This window comes from Hyperolius riggenbachi, chromosome 11 (genome assembly GCF_040937935.1).
Source record: "Hyperolius riggenbachi isolate aHypRig1 chromosome 11, aHypRig1.pri, whole genome shotgun sequence".
In the NCBI taxonomy this organism is placed as follows: domain Eukaryota; kingdom Metazoa; phylum Chordata; class Amphibia; order Anura; family Hyperoliidae; genus Hyperolius; species Hyperolius riggenbachi.
The window spans coordinates 226,027,319-226,048,095 of NC_090656.1; the positions used below are offsets into that span (position 1 = coordinate 226,027,319).

The 20,777-nt window shown below is 49.9% G+C and overlaps 1 protein-coding gene across 1 annotated transcript in view; it reads right to left on the reverse strand.

Moving 5' to 3' along the window:
• LOC137538168 (pancreatic secretory granule membrane major glycoprotein GP2-like) overlaps positions 1-20,777 on the reverse strand; it is a 169,926-nt gene that overhangs the window by 117,227 nt on the left and 31,922 nt on the right. Inside the window, exon 3 of the mRNA XM_068260193.1 lies at positions 813-914. Coding sequence (XP_068116294.1) covers positions 813-914 — 102 coding nt within the window. The remainder of the gene's footprint in view (positions 1-812; positions 915-20,777) is intronic.

Genomic DNA, 20,777 nt, shown 5'->3' on the forward strand with positions numbered 1-20,777 from the left:
TGTAATCAGGGTAGCACATATTACTTTACTATGGTTGGCATAGTGGTGCGCATCAGACTGTCATAGCTTGTAGTGATGTAGGCGAACTGCTAACAGACGAACATCTATGGGCAGCCTGGCCCTGTACTACTTCCGGGTCGCAGTCCCACCATAGTATGCGCGCCCTGGCCTGGATGCGTTCATTAGTGCGCATGCCCTGGCCTGGCGGTGCACATTCTTGATTGTGCGCCTGGGGCTTTGCGCATGAGCGTGACGTCACGAAGCGTGCCTGGCCACAAGCGCGCAATTAAGGACACGCATAGCCAGGGCATGCGTACTACTGAACATGTCCGGGTCAGGGCATGCATACTATTGCGGGACATAGCAACCCGGGAGTAGTACAGGACCAGACTGCCCATAGATGTTCGCTGGCAAGCAGTTCACCAACATCACTGATAGCTTGAGAAAGGAGCAACTTACCACTCCGAAACGTGTATATTATGGCGGTCTGACTGAATAAACAACATGAAAGAGCATTGGATGGTCCGGGCTTCATTCTTACACTGTTCTACTTTTCTGGTGAACAAGCAGCCTTGACACATCCGCTGGATATCCTTATAGGGTGTACATTTCTTTATCGCTTTCTATGTATTATGGTGAGCACACATGTATGATTACTGCCGCCTGCAATGATCAGGACTCGATCCCTCCAGCGACAGTTCAAGGTCAAACTCTTTTTTTCTCCATTTCAGTTAAGGTTCACTTTAAACATGTGACATAAAACACAGTTAGGAGCTATCATTGTGGGCAAGCTCAAGAGATGCAGTACATACTTAAGTTATGGTAATATGTGATACTACAATTGCATAGTGACTGATTGTTTACTGCCACACAATCTTCATCAACTCCACACGAGGGATAGCAGACCGGATCACCTGTAACACAGAAAGATTTGAATGAATAAAGCACTGGACACAATTGGTTTCACAACTCAGATAAAAGCATTGTGAACTTGAGAATGACATTCTTTTCATTGTGGAAGAAATACAAATGTGATTGTCAATCTGATTCTAATGATCTGGAATCAGGCGTAGGCACCAGTGAGGTCATGTGACTCTGCACAGCACAATAGTGTGGGTGGGCTCTGCAGCAAAATCTTGTGGACAGAAGCAGTGACGTACCTAGGGAATTTGACACATGGCACAAATTATTTACAGACAACAACCCCCCCCCCCCCCCCCCCCCAAAAAAAAACAACAATTTTTTGGATGGGAGGGTTGACAGGTTTTGGCGCCGCAAATTTGGGGGGGATTTTTTGGGGAAAGGAGTCATCACGATGTGGACGGAGCTAACCATTATGAAACTATGTACTCTATACAGTGCTGCAAAATATGTCAGTGCTATATAAATACACAATAATAATATGGCAGGACATTGGACTATAGGGGCTCATACACCTAATGATTTTCCGGCCGATATACAGCAGATTCGATCACGGTGATCGAATCTGCTGTGAAATCGTTGCGCAAACGCTGACAGAAGGATCGCTTTCCATCCAAAATCAAACGTTCTCATCAATTCCCATCAATGCATCCGCGTGGAAGATTTTTCTTGATCGCCGGTGGGTCTAGAGTGCGTTGATAGCAGCATTCGAACGACCGACGCTAGCGGCAATACATTACCTGCTCTGGCCGGCACGTATTCCCGCTGTCACCGATGTCTTATTCTCCGCTGGGTTCCGTGAACCGGTCCGGCTGCCTTCACTTCCTGTCCCGGCAGGAAGTTTAAACAGTAGAGTGCCCTCTACTGTTTAAACTTCCCCGAACAGAAAGAAGTGAAGGCAGCCAGACCAGAACGCAGAACCCAGCAGAGAAGAAGAACGCGGTGACAGTGGGGACTCGCGCCAGCCGGATCAGGTAATGTATAGCTGGCGGGGTAGGGGAAGGCAGCGGCAGCACCACCACAGATTGTGATCGGTTTCAGGCTGAAATCGATTCACAATCTGTTTGCAGTAAAGGAGCCATACGATCCCTCTCTGATCAGATTCGATCAGAGAGGGATCTATCTGTTGGTCGAATCTGATGGCAAATCGACCAGTGTATGGCTACCTTAAGACTATGGTAGGATTTGACTGTGAGCTCCTCTGAGGACAGTCAGAAAAGGGGGACATACAAAAGAGGGGGATGCATAAGGGGGGGGGGGTAAAGAGGTAGAAGCACAAGACAGGGAGTTGAAATGGCAGGAAGACCTCTAACCAGGACTGCAGATATCACCAGTGCTGTTTTATAGGGACATGTTGTTAAAAGAAGCCACTAAAATCTGAAGAGAGGCAAGGGTCATGGGGGAAGACGAAAGGGTGGGAGGGGGAGCTGTGAAAAGAGATAAAATTACCTGCAATTAAGCTAATCTAAATTGCCTGGAGCTTGCTTCTCTGCTCACTACAGACATCAGCTGTCAGCACCTGTATCACTGGCTTCTGCAACAACATACTGTCCTGGACTATTCATTAATTACTCTGATCAGGATAAATAATTAATAGTCCAGGGCACTCTGGTATTAGAGCAGCTGGTGCATATGGCTACTAATGACAAGCACTAAACACATCATGTCACCTCTCCCTGCTAATGTCCCAGCTGCAGCACAGCAATCATTCTCTCTACTCACCCTGCTGCTCTGCACATTCACTCACTGCAGGCTGTGTGTAGAGAGGGAGGAGACACATTGTCCATGGGGCAGGAAGGGGGAGGGGTGCTACATCTAGTGCAGGAAATGGTACAGTTTCCTGCACTGCCTGCTGCTATTTTCCTGAATTTTGCCCAAACTATGAGAAATGGTCCCAGGTGGAAGAACAGAGCAACTGAGCACCGCAGCGGCACCCCTAGCCATGGCTACACCCGGTGCCATGGACTTATAGTGGAGATTGGCTGGGACCTGGAGAAGTAGTTTACTAATATTCCCGAGTTTATTATAACAACATTATACTGTACCACCTTATTCCTGCTAAAAGACCACAAAACAAATGTGGCTCCCTATTGGCTTCCGAGAGACCAGAATGTAACACTAGTGGCTCCCTATTGGCTGCTGAGAGACTAGAATGTAACACTAGTGGCTCCCTATTGGCTGCTGAGAGACCAGAATGTAACACTAGTGGTTCCCTATTGGCTGCTGAGAGACCAGAATGTAACACTAGTGGTTCCCTATTGGCTGCTGAGAGACCAGAATGTAACACTAGTGGTTCCCTATTGGCTGCCGAGACCTTCATTGCACTAAGGGTTGCTGACATTTATGAGTAGAATAAGCCCCAGTCTGAGGTTCGGATTTTCTTACTCATGAAGGGTAGTTACTGTATTTTCTGCATCGATTGATCATTAGATTGTATGTGTGTGAGCACTGGCAGTGGTGTAACGAAGGAGCTTGGGGCCCCGTGTGAGTTTTACATGGGACCTCAAGTACTCTATTAATATGGTGCCCCAAAACCTGTCAAGGACAGCTGCAGTGTTTGAGAGGTGTAAACACATACCTCCCAACATTTGAAGATGTGAAAGAGGGACACTTAAGCCACGCCCCCTGTGCGGCCTTAAGCAACACCCCTGCTTTTGCAAGAGGGTGACAATGGGAGGGAGTGTGCGGGGGGAGGGTGGGAGAGGGTGACACTGGGTGGAAAGGATGGTGCCAGTGGGTGGGGACGGAAAGTGCCAGTGGGAAGGAGGAGGGTGTGAGTGGAGAGGAGGCGGGTGCGAGTGGGCAGAGAGGAGAGTGCCAGTGGGCAGAGAGGAGGGTGACACTCAGGGGGCAGGGACTGGGTGCCTGGGACAGGGGACAGGGACTGGGTGCCTGGGGAAGGGTGCAGGGTGCCTGGAGCAGGGTGACTGGGACAGGGACTGGGTGCCTGGGACAAGGACTGGGTGCCTGGGACAGGGTGCCCGGGGAAGGGTGCAGAGGCCAGGGTGCCTGGGGAAGGGTGCAGGGTTCCTGAGGAAGGATACAGGGTGCCTGGGGCAGGGTGCCTGGTGCAGGGTCCAGGTGCCTGGGGAAGGGTGCAGGGTGCCTGGAGCAGAGTGACTGGTACAGGGGGCAGGGTGCCTGGGAAAGGGTGCAGGGTGCCTGGGAAAGGGTGCAGGGTGCCTGGTGCAGGGGGCAGGGACTGGGTGCCTGGGGAAGGGTACAGGGTGCCAGGTGATGTGTGCAGGGTGCCTGGTGCAGGGACAGGGTACAGGGTGCCAGGTGCAGGGGCCAGGTGCCTGTGGATGGGTGCAGGGTGCCTGGTGCAGGGACAGGGGGCAGGGACTGGGTGCCTGGGGAAGGGTACAGGGCGCCAGGTGCAGGGGCCAGGTGCCTTGGAGCAGGGTGCCTGGTGCAGGGACAGGGGGCAGGGACTGGGACAGTGGGGAAGGGACTGGGTGTCTGGGACAGGGTGCCTGGGGAAGGGTGCAGAGGCCAGGGTTCCTGGGGAAGGGTGCAGGGTTCCTGGGAAAGGATACAGGGTGCCTGGGGCACGGTGCCTGGTGCAGGGGCCAGGTGCCTGGGGAAGGGTGCAGGGTGCCTAGAGCAGGGTGACTGGTACAGGGGGCAGGGGGCCTGGGGCAGGGTGCCTGGGAAAGGGTGCAGGGTGCCTGGTGCAGGGACTGGGTGCCAGGTGATGGGTGCAGGGTGCCTGGGTGCCTGGGGAAGGGTACAGGGTGCCAGGTGAAGGGGCCAGGTGCCTGGGGATGGGTGCAGGGTGCCTGGTGCAGGGACAGGGGGCAGGGACTGGGTGCCTGGGGAAGGGTACAGGGTGCCAGGTGCCTGGGGATGGGTGCAGGGTGCCTGGTGCAGGAACTGGGTGCCTAGGGAAGGGTACAGGGTGCCAGGTGAAGGGGCCAGGTGCCTGGGGATGGGTGCAGGGTGCCTGGTGCAGGGACAGGGGGCAGGGACTGGGTGCCTGGGGAAGGGTACAGGGTGCCAGGTGCCTGGGGATGGGTGCAGGGTGCCTGGTGCAGGGGGCAGGGACTGGGTGCCTGGGGAAGGGTACAGGGCGCCAGGTGCAGGGGCCAGGTGCCTGGGGATGGGTGCAGGGTGCCTGGTGCAGGGACAGGGGGCAGGGACTGGGTGCCTGGGGAAGGGTACAGGGTGCCAGGTGCCTGGGGATGGGTGCAGGGTGCCTGGTGCAGGGGGCAGGGACTGGGTGCCTGGGGAAGGGTACAGGGCGCCAGGTGCAGGGGCCAGGTGCCTGGGTGCAAGGACAGGGGGCAGGAACTGGGTGCCTGGGGAAGGGTGCAGGGGCCTGGGGATGGGTGCCTGGTGCAGGGGGCAGGGACTGGGTGCCTGGGGAAGGGTACAGGGGGCCAGGTGCCTGGGGATGGGTGCAGGGTGCCTGGTGCAGGGGGCAGAGACTGGGTGCCTGGGGAAGGGTACAGGGCGCCAGGTGCAGGGGCCAGGTGCCTGGGTGCAGGGACAGGGGGCAGGAACTGGGTGCCTGGGGAAGGGTGCAGGGGCCTGGGGATGCGTGCCTGGTGCAGGGGGCAGGGACTGGGTGCCTGGGGAAGGGTACAGGGGGCCAGGTGCCTGGGGATGGGTGCAGGGTGCCTGGTGCAGGGACAGGGGGCAGGGACTGGGTGCCTGGGAAGGGTGCAGGGGCCAAGGTGCACTGACACCTGGGGAGGAGGGTGGAAGGGGGGGAATGCCCGTGGGTGCGGAGGAGGGTGCCACTTTTAGGTTGGGGGGGAAAGGTTGCCTGGGCAGAAAAGAGGTGAAGAACTGATCCGGCCGCGGTAATGAGGGATGCGGGAGCCGGCTTCACTCCTCCCTCCCTCTCTCTGAATACCCCCCTATGTATGTCTGTGTCCCCCCTCCCTGTAGGCAGAGTGAGCGCAGCGGAGCGGGCAGTCGAGTTACCGCGGATGCACGCGTACTGTCTCTGGCATCGGACCTCCATGTGCTTCCTGTTTACTATGACGTCACAGGAAGCACATGGAGGTCTGGTGTCAGTACGAGTGCATCAGCGGTAAGAGGACCCGACTGCCCGCTCCGCTGCGCTCACTCTGCCTACAGGAGGGGGGGACACAGACATACATAGGGGGTATTCAGAGAGAGGGAGGGAGGAAGTAGTAAAGCTCCCGCATCCCTCATTACCGCGGCTGGAGCCTCGATCAGTTTTCCACCTCTTCTCTGCCCAGCCGGCCGGGATTCAAGAGGGGGGGCCCGGGACAGCGGGAGGGGCCCCCCAAATCGGGAGAATCCTGACCAATCCGGGACGGTTGGGGGCTATGTGTAAACAGAGTAAGGGCCCTTTTCCACTGGCTGCAATCTGATTCAAAAAGCGTATCGCAGCCGTTTTGCCGATCGCTAGAGCACCAGGATAACATGGAAATCGTGGTGCTCATTTTCCACTACCACGATTCATTTTTTACTGAAACGCAATCGCTGGCAGGTGCGATTCTCATTGTAATTGTGTTACGTTCCCAACGGCTGTGCGGCGCAAACGCAGATAGTGGAAAATATAGCTTGCACAACCGCAGGTGATTTGCACTTGCGATCGCACTTGCTAGTGGAAAAGTGACCTATTTTACCCCTATGCAATGCACATGTAGAGGTGTTCATTAGCAGTAGAGTTGTCGTGAACCTCCAATTTTGGTTTGAGGACCTCGAACGCTTACACGCGAAAAAATTTCACGAACATGCGAACTTTCGAACCGCCATAGACTTCAATGGGCAGGCAAACCTTCAAAACTACAAACATTAATTGTGGCCACTAAAGTGATGGAAAAGATGTTTCAAGGGGTCTAACACCTGGAGGGGAGCATGGCGGAGTGGGATACACACCAAAAGTTCCGGGGAAAAATCCGGATTTGACGCACAGCACGGTTTAAGGGCAGAAATCACATTGTATTGCTAAATTGGAGGCCTAAAGTGCTTTAAAACATCTTGCATGCGTATACATCAATCAGGTAGTGTAAATAGTGTACTGCTTCACACCGACAGACTAAACTCACTGTGTAATGCACCGGTCCGCAAACAGCTGTTTGTGTAGTGAGTAGTGTTGGGCGAACAGTGTTCGCCACTGTTCGGGTTCTGCAGAACATCACCCTGTTCGGGTGATGTTCGAGTTCGGCCGAACACCTGACGGTGCTCGGCCAAACCGTTCGGCCACATGGCCGAACTAAGAGCGCATGGCCGAACGTTCCCTGAACGTTCGGCTAGCGCTGTGATTGGCCGAACGGGTCACGTGGTTCGGGCCCGAACGCGCTCTGATTGGCCGAACGGTCACGTGGTTCGGGTAAATAAATACCCGAACCACGTCATATCTCCGCCATTTGTCTGTGGGTTTAGCTTTGGGTAGGCAGGCAGGGTAGTTCGCTCTCCAGCCACGCTAGCCAGGGTCCCCCCCAGTCATTGTGTGTCGCTGCTGGGAACAGTAGCACACCGCTCGCTCAGCCACACTATATATAGCATTGTTTACTGCCACTGTGTACCTCGCTCAGCCACGCTATATATATAGCATTGTGTTTTCTGACACTCTGTGTACACGGCTTAGCCTGACTAATATAGCATTGTGTGTACTGCCACTGTGCACCTCGCTCAGCCACGCTATATATAGCATTGTGTGTACTGCCACTGTGCACCTCGCTCAGCCACGCTATATATAGCATTGTGTGTACTGCCACTGTGCACCTCGCTCAGCCACGCTATATATATAGCATTGTGTTTTCTGACACTCTGTGTACACGGCTTAGCCTGACTAATATAGCATTGTGTGTACTGCCACTGTGCACCTCGCTCAGCCACGCTATATATAGCATTGTGTGTACTGCCACTGTGCACCTCGCTCAGCCACGCTATATATAGCATTGTGTGTACTGCCACTGTGCACCTCGCTCAGCCACGCTATATATAGCATTGTGTGTACTGCCACTGTGCACCTCGCTCAGCCACGCTATATATAGCATTGTGTTTTCTGACACTCTGTGTACACGGCTTAGCCTGACTAATATAGCATTAGAGAGGAGATTGACATCCTCCCCCTCCTCTAGCCAGTTGTACGCCGACAGACTGACTTCCGCAAACCCAGGACGACCAGGAGGGCAGCAAACAACGCAAGCCGCAGCTAGTGCCCAAAAGGGAATGGTATCGGCAGTGTCCTTGGAGTGGGAAAATTTTCTGACACCCATGCAGCAGCAGCCCACTGAACAGGAAGCGTGCAGATCCACCTCCAACACCGATCGCCTGGAGAAGATGGTCAAGGACTACATGTCAGATGACGTAGCTGTGTCGAACAATCCATCTGCACCCTTCAACTATTGGGTATCGAAGCTAGACACCTGGCACGAACTGGCAATGTACGCAATAGAGGTGCTGGCTTGCCCGGCAGCCAGCGTTATGTCGGAACGCTGTTTCAGTGCTGCCGGAGGCATCGTCACAGATCGGCGTATCCGCCTCTCCACAGAAAATGCAGACCGTCTGACTCAAATTAAAATGAATCAATCCTGGATTGGAAACGACTACGCAACACTCCAGGACCCCAACCAAGTAACATGACCCATGAACATCTGGGATGGTGTAGCGTTACCGGTCCCTGTTTATTGAACCTCTCATCTGTATTACATTTATGACTGCATGGCGGCAAAAAGCATTGCTGCTATATCCGCACGCTTTTTGTCCTCATGCAAGGCCTGGGTTGTTGTGTCTCAAAAAGCATGGCCTTCTCCTCCTGCGCCTGCTCCTGTTCCATCACGTGTGCTGCTGCTGCTGCTGCTGGGTTAGTGTTGCCGGTCCCTGTTTATTGAACCACTTATCTTTATTACATTTATGACTGCATGGCGGTACAAAGCATGCTATCCGCACGCTTCTTGTCCTCATGCAAGGCCTGGGTTGTTGTGTCTCACAAAGCGTGGCCTTCTCCTCCTGCGCCTCCTCCTGTTCCATCACGTCTGCTGCTGCTGGGTTAGCGTTGCCGCGTGGTCCCTGTTTATTGAACCACTTATCTTTATTACATTTATGACTGCATGGCGGTACAAAGCATGCTATCCGCACGCTTCTTGTCCTCATGCAAGGCCTGGGTTGTTGTGTCTCACAAAGCGTGGCCTTCTCCTCCTGCGCCACCCTCCTCCTGTTCCATCACGTGTGCTGCTGCTGGGTTAGCGTTACCGGTCCTTTTTCCTGGAACCTCTTATATGTATTACATTTATGACTGCATGCCGACAAAAAGCATGTTACCTGTGCAAAGAAAACAGACATTTCCCGCATTTAAAAGACAGTTTTCCCTTTGAAACTTTAAAATCGATTTTCTCAAAAACTATAACCTCTTTTTGCTAAAAAAAAATTTCCTCTTGTACCCACTCCCAAGGTGCACATACCCTGTAAATTTGGGGTATGTAGCATGTAAGGAGGCTTTACAAAGCACAAAAGTTCGGGTCCCCATTGACTTCCATTATGTTTGGAGTTCGGGTCGAACACCCGAACATCGCGGCCATGTTCGGCCTGTTCGGCCCGAACCCGAACATCTAGATGTTCGCCCAACACTAGTAGTGAGTGATGGCCGTGCTGGACTGGTGCGCACCATGGCTAGAGTGCATGCGATAGCGGTTTTCAAGCCCATATAGTCGGGCTGAGGTAGCTGAATGACAGAACAACAGTGACTGAGTGTCCAGCTGATCGAATTTGGTCTGTCCACAATGAAGCAACAACCTTATTATCTATCTTCTTGGGTCAGGTGTGCCCCCTAACCCCAATACACTCATTTAGCTGGTCATTGCTTCATTGTGATACGCAAGCCCCTTCACCGCGGCAAGGTAACCGTGGCCAGAAAAATTAGGCAGGCATGTACACGTACCAGAAAAATTATTATAGCGGCTGCTGCTAGCAGCAGCCTTAAAAATTCAGGAATCCACCTGGAGTCCTGGACCCTGTTGGTGGTGGCGAAGAAGGCAGTCACACGGCGTGCAGGCAGAGATGCTGTGTGTGGGGACTGACTTAGTCTTCGGCAGGCAGTGGCCCTCCGGGATCCATGCCTCATTCATTTTGATAAAGGTGAGGTACTGAAGACTTTTGTGACCTAGGCGACTTTACTTCTCAGTGACAATGCCTCCAGCTGCGCTGAAGGTCCTTTCTGACAGGACACTTGAGGCAGGGCAAGACAGAAGTCATGTGGCAAATTGTGACAGCTCTAGCCACAGGTCAACCCTGCTTGAAATTGACTACGATTTAGCTTAACGATTTTGTACGTATTATTTCTAACTTGTGCACAAGTTCCGACCTATAGAGTATACCTTATACTTCTTGTGTATTATCTGTGTGTATTATCTCGTCATGCACCAGCGCGATAGCCACGATCAATACTACGGGAAACGTGAGAAGCACAAGCCCCCTGCAACGCCTGCTGTGGTTGTTCTTCCGCCTCCTCCTCAAAAAATACACCTTCCTTATCTGACTCCTTTTCCCCAGATGACTCCTCCTTCTCCTCCCCCCTCCTCTGTGATGCCGCAGGTGTTGATGATGCCGCAGGTGATGTTTCCAAAAACTCTTCCTCCTCCTCCTCTTCCTGGTCACGCTCCTCTACAGCTTGATCCACCACTCTACGCATGGCACGCTCCAGGAAGAAAGCATATGGGATCAAGTCGCTGATGGTGCCTTCACTGCGACTCACCAGGTTTGTCGCCTCCTCAAACGGATGCATGAGCCTGCAGGCATTACGCATGAGTGTCCGTTACTTCGGCCATAACATCCCCATCTCCCCAGAGCATGTCTTTTCACAGTAGTTGTACAGATACTCTTTGATGGCTTTCTCCTGTTGTAGCAGGCGGTCAAACATAAGGAGCATTCAATTCCAGTGAGTCAGGCTATCACAAATCAAGTGCCTTACCGGCAAGTTGTTTCTCCGCTGAATATCGGCCAAGCGTGCCATGGCCGTGTAGGACTACCTGAAATGCCTACACACCTTCCTGGACTGCTTCATGACCTCCTGTAAGCCTTGGTACTTGCACACAAATCTTTGTATTATGAGATTGAGCACATGTGCCATGCAGGGTACATGTGTCAACTTTCCCAAACTCAAAGCCAAAATGAGATTGCTGCCGTTTTCAGTCACACACCACGTTGCCGATCTCCAGGTGGTGCGGGGTCAGCCACTGATCCACCTGTTTGTTCAGAGCAGCCAGGAGAGCTGCTCCAGTGTGACTCTCGGCTTTGAGGCAAGACATGTCCAAGATGGCGTGACACAGTCGTACCTGGCATGCAGCATAGGCCCTGGGGAGCTGGGGTGTGTAGTTGGAGAGGATGTAGCAGGAGGAGTAGGAGGAGAAGGAGAGGAGGTGGCAGCAGGCCTGCCTGCAAGCCACGGAGGTGTCACAACTAGGTCCGCTACACAGCCACGTACTCCCTGCTTGCCAGCGGTCACCAGGTTGACCCAATGTGCTGTATAAGTTATGTACCTGCCCTGACCGTGCTTTGCAGACCAGGCATCCGTGCTCAGATGGACCCTTGACCCAACGCTGTGTGCCAGAGATGACACCACTAGCCTTTCTACATCACAGTACAGTTTGGGTATCGCCTTTTGAGAAAAGTAATTGCGGCCTGGTATCTTCCACTGCAGTGTCCCAGTCGCCAAAAATTTTCGAAAGGCCTCAGAGTCCACCAGCCGGTATGGTACTAGCTAGAGAGGTAACAGTTCCGCCAAGGCAGCTGTCAGATGCCGGGCAAGGGGGTGATTGGCAGACATTGTCTTCTTCTGCTCAAAGATTTCCTTCACGGACACCTGGCTGCTGCAGTGGGCAAAGGAGCAGGAAGCGCTCAAGGTGAGAGGCAGAGTGGAGGAGGGTGGCTGTGAAGGTGCAAGGGAGTAAGCGGCTGAAGAAGATGCTGCACCTGAAGGAGGAAGAGGAGGCGTAGGGTTGCTTTGCCTTTTTTTGCTGCTTTTCCTCAGGTAGTCTTACCATTGCCGTTTGTGTTTTTTCTCCATGTGCCTTCGTAAGGTCCTACGCGGGTCTTGGTCTTTCCACGACTCAATCTTTGATCGCAGATACTACAGAAGGCATTGCTCTCATCTGAGGCAGACACACAAAAAAACTCCAGACCACTGAGCCCTAGAATGATGGCACTTTGGTGGTGGCGTCAGCAGCTGACCTTGAAGAGCATGTTGGCTGGCTGTCCATAGGTGGCGATACATGCCGCTGGACACTGCCACGAGCTGGTTCTGATGATGAGCTCCTCCTGCTTCTTTCAGCAACTCGTCTCCTCTTTCTCCTCTCTGACTCCCCCTCTGAACTGTCCCCCTGGTCATCTTGTCTATTAGGATCCCACGTGGCATTCATGGCAGTATCATCATCATCATAATCCTCCTCCCAGGGCCGGCCCGCTCATGAGGCGGGGTGAAACATTTGCCTCAGGCGGCAGATCTGGGGGGGGGGGGGCGGCACCCACCTGCCCATGGATGCTGAGTGCCGCCCGCCGAGCTGGAGGGGTAGCTGGCAGACGGTGGGGAGGGGAGTCGGACCCCCCCCTCCCTCGCCTGGGTTCCCCGATCTGCGCTCCTCCTCCTCCTCCCACTGTATTGTAAGTGGACGGCCTTGCAGGAAGTGACGTCAGATGAGCGCACGATGGAACGCGGAAGAGGTGAGTGATTCCCCCGCCTGTTGCCTCTTCATCTTTATGCACGCTGGTTACTTAACGCTGGAGGAGTAGCGCAGATCGGGGGACCCAGGCGAGGGAGGGGGGGGGGTCCTACCCACGGCTGGGGGGAGGGCAGCGATTTTTTCTAATTTTGCCTCAGGCGGCAAAAAGTCTAGGGCCAGCCCTGCCTCCTCCAAAGCTTTGCTTGTATCAGACACCTCCAAAACTGCACCAACAACAGGTACTTCATCATCCTCACACCTTACGTCCATACTGATGCCTAACTCAGACATATGAGGTGCCGATGTAACATGCTTAGCTTGTAACAAGAATGGCTGTGAATCAGTTAATTCCCCACCAAATAACTCCTGCGAAGTGTCAAATGGAGCTAGTAGTAGCAGTGGTGGCTGCGGAGGAAGATACAGTGGCTTGCAAAAGTATTCGGCCCCCTTGAAGTTTTCCACATTTTGTCACATTACTGCCACAAACATGAATCACTTTTATTGGAATTCCATGTGAAAGACCAATACAAATTGGTGTACACGGGAGAAGTGGAATGAAAATCATACATAATTCCAAACATTTTTTACATATCAATAACTGCAAAGTGGGGTGTGCATAATTATTCGGCCCCCTGAGTCAATACTTAATAGAACAACCTTTTGCTGCAATTACAGCTGCCAGTCTTTTAGGGTATGTCTCTACCAGCTTTGCACATCTAGAGACTGAAATCCTTGCCCATTCTTCTTTGCAAAACAGCTCCAGCTCAGTCAGATTAGATGGACAGCGTTTGTGAACAGCAGTTTTAAGATCTTGCCACAGATTCTCGATTGGATTTAGATCTGGACTTTGACTGGGCCATTCTAACACATGGATATGTTTTGTTTTAAACCATTCCATTGTTGCCCTGGCTTTATGTTTAGGGTCGTTGTCCTGCTGGAAGGTGAACCTTAACCCCAGTCTCAAGTCTTTTGCAGACTCCAAGAGGTTTTCTTCCAAGATTGCCCTGTATTTGGCTACATACATCTTCCCATCAACTCTGACCAGCTTCCCTGTCCCTGCTGAAAAGAAGCACCCCCAGACAGGCCCGGCCCTAGACCATTTGCCGCCTGAGGCAAATTTTAAAGAAAATTTACGCCGCAGGAAGTGACGTCAGTGGAGCTCACACTGGAACAAGGAAGGTGAGTGATCCCCGCCCGTTGCCTCTTCTAGCTGCAGCCAGCCAGCGACCTAACAAGCTGGAGGGGAGCGGAGGACGGGGGACCCAGGCGAGGGAGGGGGGGGTCCGACCCCCCTCCCCGCCGCTAGGCCCAATACCCCCTTCCTGCCCGCTATCCCCTCCAGTTCGGGCGGCCCTCACCACCCACGGACGGGCGGGTGCCGCCCCCCCAGAAGTGCCGCCTGAGGCAAACGTTTCACCCCGCCTCATGGGCGGGCCGGCCCTGCCCCCAGAGCATGATGCTGCCACCACCATATTTGACAGTGGGGATGGTGTGTTCAGAGTGATGTGCAGTGTTAGTTTTCCGTCACACATAGCATTTTGCATTTTGGCCAAAAAGTTCCATTTTGGTCTTATCTGACCAGAGCACCTTCTTCCACATGTTTGCCGTGTCCCCACACATGGCTTGTGGCAAACTGCAAACTGGATTTCCTATGCTTTTCTGTTCACAATGGCTTTCTTCTTGCCCGACTAATAGTTGTCTTATGGACAGATTCCCCCACCTGAGCTGTAGATCTCTGCAGCTCGTCCAGAGTCACCATGGGCCTCTTGACTGCATTTCTGATCAGCGCTCTTTTTGTTTGGCCTGTGAGTTTAGGTGGACGGCCTTGTCTTGTTAGGTTTACAGTTATGCCATACTCCTTCCATTTCTGAATTATCGCTTGAACAGTGCTCCATGGGATGTTCAAGGCTTTGGAAATCTTTTTGTAGCTTAAGCCTGCTTGAAATTTCTCAATAACTTTATCCCTGACCTGTCTGGTGTGTTCTTTGGACTTCATGGTGTTGTTGCTCCCAATATTCTCTTAGACAACCTCTGAGGCCGTCACAGAGCAGCTGTATTTGTACTGACATTAGATTACACACAGGTGCACTCTATTTAGTCATTAGCACTCATCAGGCAATGTCTATGGGCAACTGACTGCACTCAGACCAGAGGGGGCTGAATAATTACGCACACCCCACTTTTCAGTTATTTATTTATAAAAAATGTTTGGAATCATGTATGATTTTCGTTCCACTTCTCACGTGTACACCACTTTGTATTGGTCTTTCACGTGGAATTCCAATAAAATTGATTCATGTTTGTGGCAGTAATGTGACAAAATGTGGAAAGCTTCAAGGGGGCCGAATACTTTTGCAAGCCACTGTATGTCACAGTTCCGTGCGGAAGCTGAGGAAGATGAGGTGTTCTGTTTTAAATAGTCAAGTACATCCTGGCAATCTTGGGAGTTGATGGCACATGCCTTTTGAACACTGTACTTTGGTCCAGGGCCGCATGAAATCACTCCACCTCAACCTTGAACAGACCCGCCGGGTGGCCTGCCTCTGGCTCTGGCTCTGCCTCTGCCTGTTGTTTTGTCCATATTGGGGGGGATGAAGTGAAAGGTATGCACTGACTTGACTAATACAATGTGCTGTTACACAGGTGCAGTGAAAAGGTGACTGCTGGTACAACAATGTGCGGTTACACAGGTGCAGTGAAAAGGTGACTGCTTGTACAACAATGTGCGGTTACACAGGTGCAGTGAAAAGGTGACTGCTGGTACAACAATGTGCGGTTACACAGGTGCAGTGAACAGGTTGCAGTGACAGCTGGTACAACAATGTGCGGTTACACAGGTGCAGTGAAAAGGTTGCAGTGACTGCTGGTAGAACAATGTGCAGTCACACAGGTGCAGTAAAAGGTATGCAGTGACTGCTGGTATACAATACAATGTGCGGTCTCAGGTGCAGTTACAGGTATGCACGGACTGATAGTACACAATAAAATGTGCAGCTGTCACACACACAGGTCCAGTGAAAAGGAATGCAGTGGCTGTTGGTATATAATACAATGTGCGGTCAGTCACAGGTGCAGTTACAGGTATGCATGGACTGGTATTACACAATACAATGTGCAGCTGTCACACACACAGGTGCAGTGAATAGTTATGCAGTGACTGGTATTATATAACACTGCCTGCTGTGACGCAATTGCAGTGAACATAAACAGGTATGCACGGTCGGACTAGTATTACAAAAGTGCAGCTGTCAAACAGAGGTGCAGTGAACAGTTATGCAGTGACTGGTATTATAGAACACTGTGTGCTGTCACGCAATTGCAGTGAACATGAACAGGTATGCACAGTTGGGACTGGTATTACAATTGTGCAGCTGTCACACATACAGGTGCAGTGAAAAAGTAGGCACTGAATGTGCTGGGCCAGGCACAGTATCGCAATTAGCAAGGGCCAGCTGCGAAACACAGGGCTGTATAATGCAGTGTCAGTGGCACACACAAAAAAAAAAACTTCACAAGAACATTACCTCTGAAAAGAGCTGTTTAAGTGGTTCTTTTCAACAACAAATATCAGCAAGGAGCAAGCTACAAGAGCCTAACTAAGCTTTCCCTATCTTTGCAGCAGGTTCCTCTCCCTTCTCTCACTACTGCAGCAACACCGAGTGAGATAATGGCCGACGCAGCTGCCTTATATAAGGGCGGGGGGGGCCTCCAGGAGGAAGTGCAGCCTGATTGGCTGTCATATGTCTGCTGACTGTGATGTAGAGGGTCAAAGTTTAGTCCAATGATGTAGTATAGGGGGCGGGTCGAACTCACCATAAAGTTTGCGTTTCGGCGCAAACGCGAACCAGTGATGTTCGCATGAATAAGTTTGCGGCTGAACCGTTCGGGACCACTCTAATCAACAGCAGCATAGCTCCAATGTAAAACTACTACGATGGATGAAGGAGGGCCCCTAAGTGGGCCCCTCTGGTCGGTCCAGTGGCCCTGGTGCAGTCGCAACCCCTGCATTCCCTTATTGCTGGCTGTGAGTGGCCTGGTACTTTTTTTTTCTTTATATAATTTATTACTGAAAAATCAAACAACAATTTACAGCATTCTTGAAAAATACATAATATTCCATAACTTTTATAGCATTGCAAAACTTCCCTCTTCTATTGCATCACTCGACTAGAGCAGCACAAACTATTATCACAAAAGAAGGGAAAGAGAAGCACCCTATCAATTACATACCAGGAATGCATCCACCCCAAACCTATCTACAATATTGATGTCTCATTTCCTCACTTTATTACAGTTCTACCCACAAACTAATTATAATAAAATCAAAACCAAAATAAATAAATAAGGATTAAAAAAATAAACCCCAAATGAGAAGTATCTTATGTCATCATACATATTAACAGCTTATTTTCTAAATACATTTTTATCTATTCTTGAAGGATGACTGAAGCGACAGGGCTGAATAAAAGTTTTTATCTAATTTCCTGCATAAAGTATCTGGAACATGGACTGTGTTCACCCTTTTCCCCCCGAGATTGAGCAGCCAGGTGTGTAAGGCCCTTAGATGTGCGGGTGCTGCATGTGCGCTCACCATATTTTATTTATTTTTTTAAGCCTATTTGGCAAAGTTATTTATAAATAAAAAAAAATATTTTTAAAGTAATTAATCAAAAAAAATATTTATAAAAAAATTGACAAATACAAAGTTATTTATACAAAATTTCAATGTTGTTTTAAAAAAATTCAATGACATTTAAAAAAAAAATTGATGTCAGCAGGTGGCAGCCTGGCAGGTTGGCAGCAGGCCTCCCTGCCATTCGTGGTGGTGGTGTCACACTACACCATCTAAGATGCAGAGCCACGCAGCGAAGGCTTGCCAGTGGTGGTCAGCAGATGGCAGGCTGGCAGCAGGCCTGCCCGCCATTCGTGGTGGGGGTGGTGATGGTGTCACCGACTCCAATGCAGAGCCACACAGTGGAGGCTTGCCAGTGGTGGTCAGCGGGTGGCAGGCTGGCAGCAGGCCTTCCTGCCATTCGTGGTGGTGGTGTTACCAATGCTAATGCAGAGCCATGCAGTGGAGGCTTGCCAGTGGCAGATAGGCTAGCAATACAATGCAGGCTACCTGATATCCCATCACGGTGTCCTTGGAGGAGATTTAGTGCCTATGTTTGAACTGCCATTCTTACAAGAATGCGAAGTGAGAGAGGTGGTGGTATGTGTGAACTGGCACCTTGCAAATAGTTTTTCTTTTTTTTTTTTAGCCTATTTGTCAAAGTTAGTTATGAAAAATTAAAAAATACAACGTTTTTTTTTCTTTTCTTTTTTACAAATACAAAATGTAAATGTTATCTTTGAAAGTTTGTAATGATATTTTCAATGTTAAGTCAGCAGGTGGCATTCGTGGTGGTGGTGTCACCAACTCCACTGCAGAGCCAGGTTTATCCAATGTGCGGTATAGGTAATATATCTGCCATGATCATGCTTTGTAGACAAGGTATCGGGGCGGGGGTTAGATGGACCCTTGCCCCAACACCGTGTGCTAGAGATGTGGTGACTTGGCTCTGCATATGATGGCACAGGTTTTAATAAATTTAATAAAATAATACAAATTTAATTTGAGAAAAAAAATTCAATGTTATTTATAAAAAATATAAATAATAATATAATAATATTATTATAATAACATAATAATAATAATATAATAATAATAAATATTTATAAAGAACTCTATAATTTACAGCCAAGCTATAAGGTACAACCGGATTTGTTCTGACAGGATGGACAGAGACAAGCACCTGGATCAACTTAAGAACACTTTCATTAAACAAGGTTACAGTCCTCCCATGGCTGAGGCCCAAATCAGGAAAGCCAGCATCACCCCCAGGACTGAACTCCTGAAATATAAGCAAAACCAGAAAGAGGAACGTGTCCCTTTGGTTGTCACCTACAACCCACACCTGGAAATCTTAAGGAGGATTGCTAAGGAACTTCATCCCATTTTACACAAGGATCACAGACTGAGAACGATATTCCCTAAACCTCCACTCTTGTCATATCGGCAACCACACAATCTAAAACAGATGATTGTCAGGAGCTCTTTGAATAGGCCTCAACAAAACGGAACATCACCCTGACGACAAAAAATATGTGGGACCTGCAGACACATTTACTCCACTGACAGGGTAACGATACCAGGTTCACAACAGGAGTACAGAGTACAAGGTAAATTTTCTTGTGGGTCCACCAATATGGTATATCTGATCATGTGTGCTAAATGCCCCAATGTTATGTACGTGGGAGAAACTGGACAAACACTGCACAAACGTATGAATGGACACAGACACACTATTAATGATACCAAATCTGGACTCCCAGTTGATACACACTTTCGGTCCAACGGACACAGCATGGATGATCTTCGTGTCACTGCCCTGAAGGGCGGCTTCAAAACGTCAAATGACCGATTAATAGCAGAAACAAAATTTATAAATTGGTTCAAAGCTGTGCAGAAGGGTTTGAATAAGGACAACAACTTTCTATATTGGTATGAGATTGATGATATATGAACTGTCTCAGCCACTCTAGCTGAACTTGTGAACTAAGAATTTACGATACCTCTGGGTCAATCCTAATACCAGGTCTGTAAGCTATGGAGTAAACAAGGATCCTTATCTTACCCCATTTAGATGGTCTGTTTGTATTAAGGCATCTTAATGACGTATTTAAGCTTGAAAAAAATATCTGTTTTCCCTTTTGATGTTGCATGTATATAAGCTGTCTGTACCACCAGCTTGCAAACTAACAGAATATAAACCTGACGAAGGCTGCAAGGCCGAAAGCTTGTTTATTCTTATTCATTTGTAGTTAGCCAATAAATGGTATCATCCTGATTTAAAACTTCTTGTTTATAAAAAATGTAATTGTTATTTAGAAAAAAATGCTTTTAGGGCACTAGGATGTGGAAGAGGCCTTGGGGAGCTGAGGGTGATATATCTGCCCTGGCCGTGCTGCTTTTAAATTTCATGATTGCTAATGTATATAATATAATATACAGTATACAGTATATCCGCTTCACACTGGCAGAGCGAACTCTGACACACCAAACTCGGCGTTTAACGCACCGCAGAGTTGTTAACAGGGCTGTATTTAGGGTTTGGGCTCCCCTAGGCACACCAAACCTATGGCGCCCCCTAGGAGAAGGCGAAAAATGGGCGTGGCCACAGAATGCAGTGGGCGTGTCCATAACGCAGTGGGTGTGGCTAATTAAAATATCCTAGTAAGAGTGCAGCCCAAAGTCAGTGGGGCCATGGTTTCTCCCTGGGTATGAGTAAAGTGACCTTAAAAAAGCAAGTAGGAAATGTCCCCCCCCAAAAAAAAAAAACCCCACACATTAGCCAGTGTTCTCTTGCACAAAATAATGGTAGGTATTAGAGTGTGAGCTCCCCTGAGAAAAGTCAGTAATATGACTGTTCTCTGCAAAGTGCTGCAGAATATGCCAGTGCTATATAAATACATAATAATATGGTAGGACATTAGACTATGGGAGAATTAGATTGTAAGCTCCTCAGAGGATAGTCAGTGACATGACTACGTACTCTGTGAAGTACTGCTGAAGATGTAAGTACAATATAGTACAGTGGTATGGCAGCATGAAGGCGTAGTGGTTAGCACTCTCGCCTTGCAGTGCTGGGTTCCTGGTTCGAATCCTAGCAAGGTCAACATCTGCAAGGAGTTTGTATGTTCTCCCTTTGTCTGTGTGTGTTTCCTTAAGACACTCTGGTTTCCTCCCACATCCCAACAACATACGATACAGATAAGTATAATGTTAATTGGCTTCCCCTAAAAATTGGCCCTAGACTACGATACATACATAGACATATGACTATGGTAGGGATTAGATTGTGAGCCCCTCTGTGGGACAGTTATGTGACAAAACAATACATACTCTGTACAGCGCTGCGTAATATGTTGGCGCTATATAAATAATTAGTATAAGTACAGTAGCCAGGTCTATAGGTGTCCAAATGTAGACATACTATAGGTGTCCCCAGTATAGATATCCAGGTCTATAGGTATCCCCAGTTTAGGTAGTAGTCAGGGGCGTAACTAGAAATCACTGGGCCCCCTTGCGAGAATTTGTATGGGCCCCCCCCATAGGTGCCAAATAATCATAATGTGGCAGTGTTTCACCATAAAATAATCGCAATGTGTGCA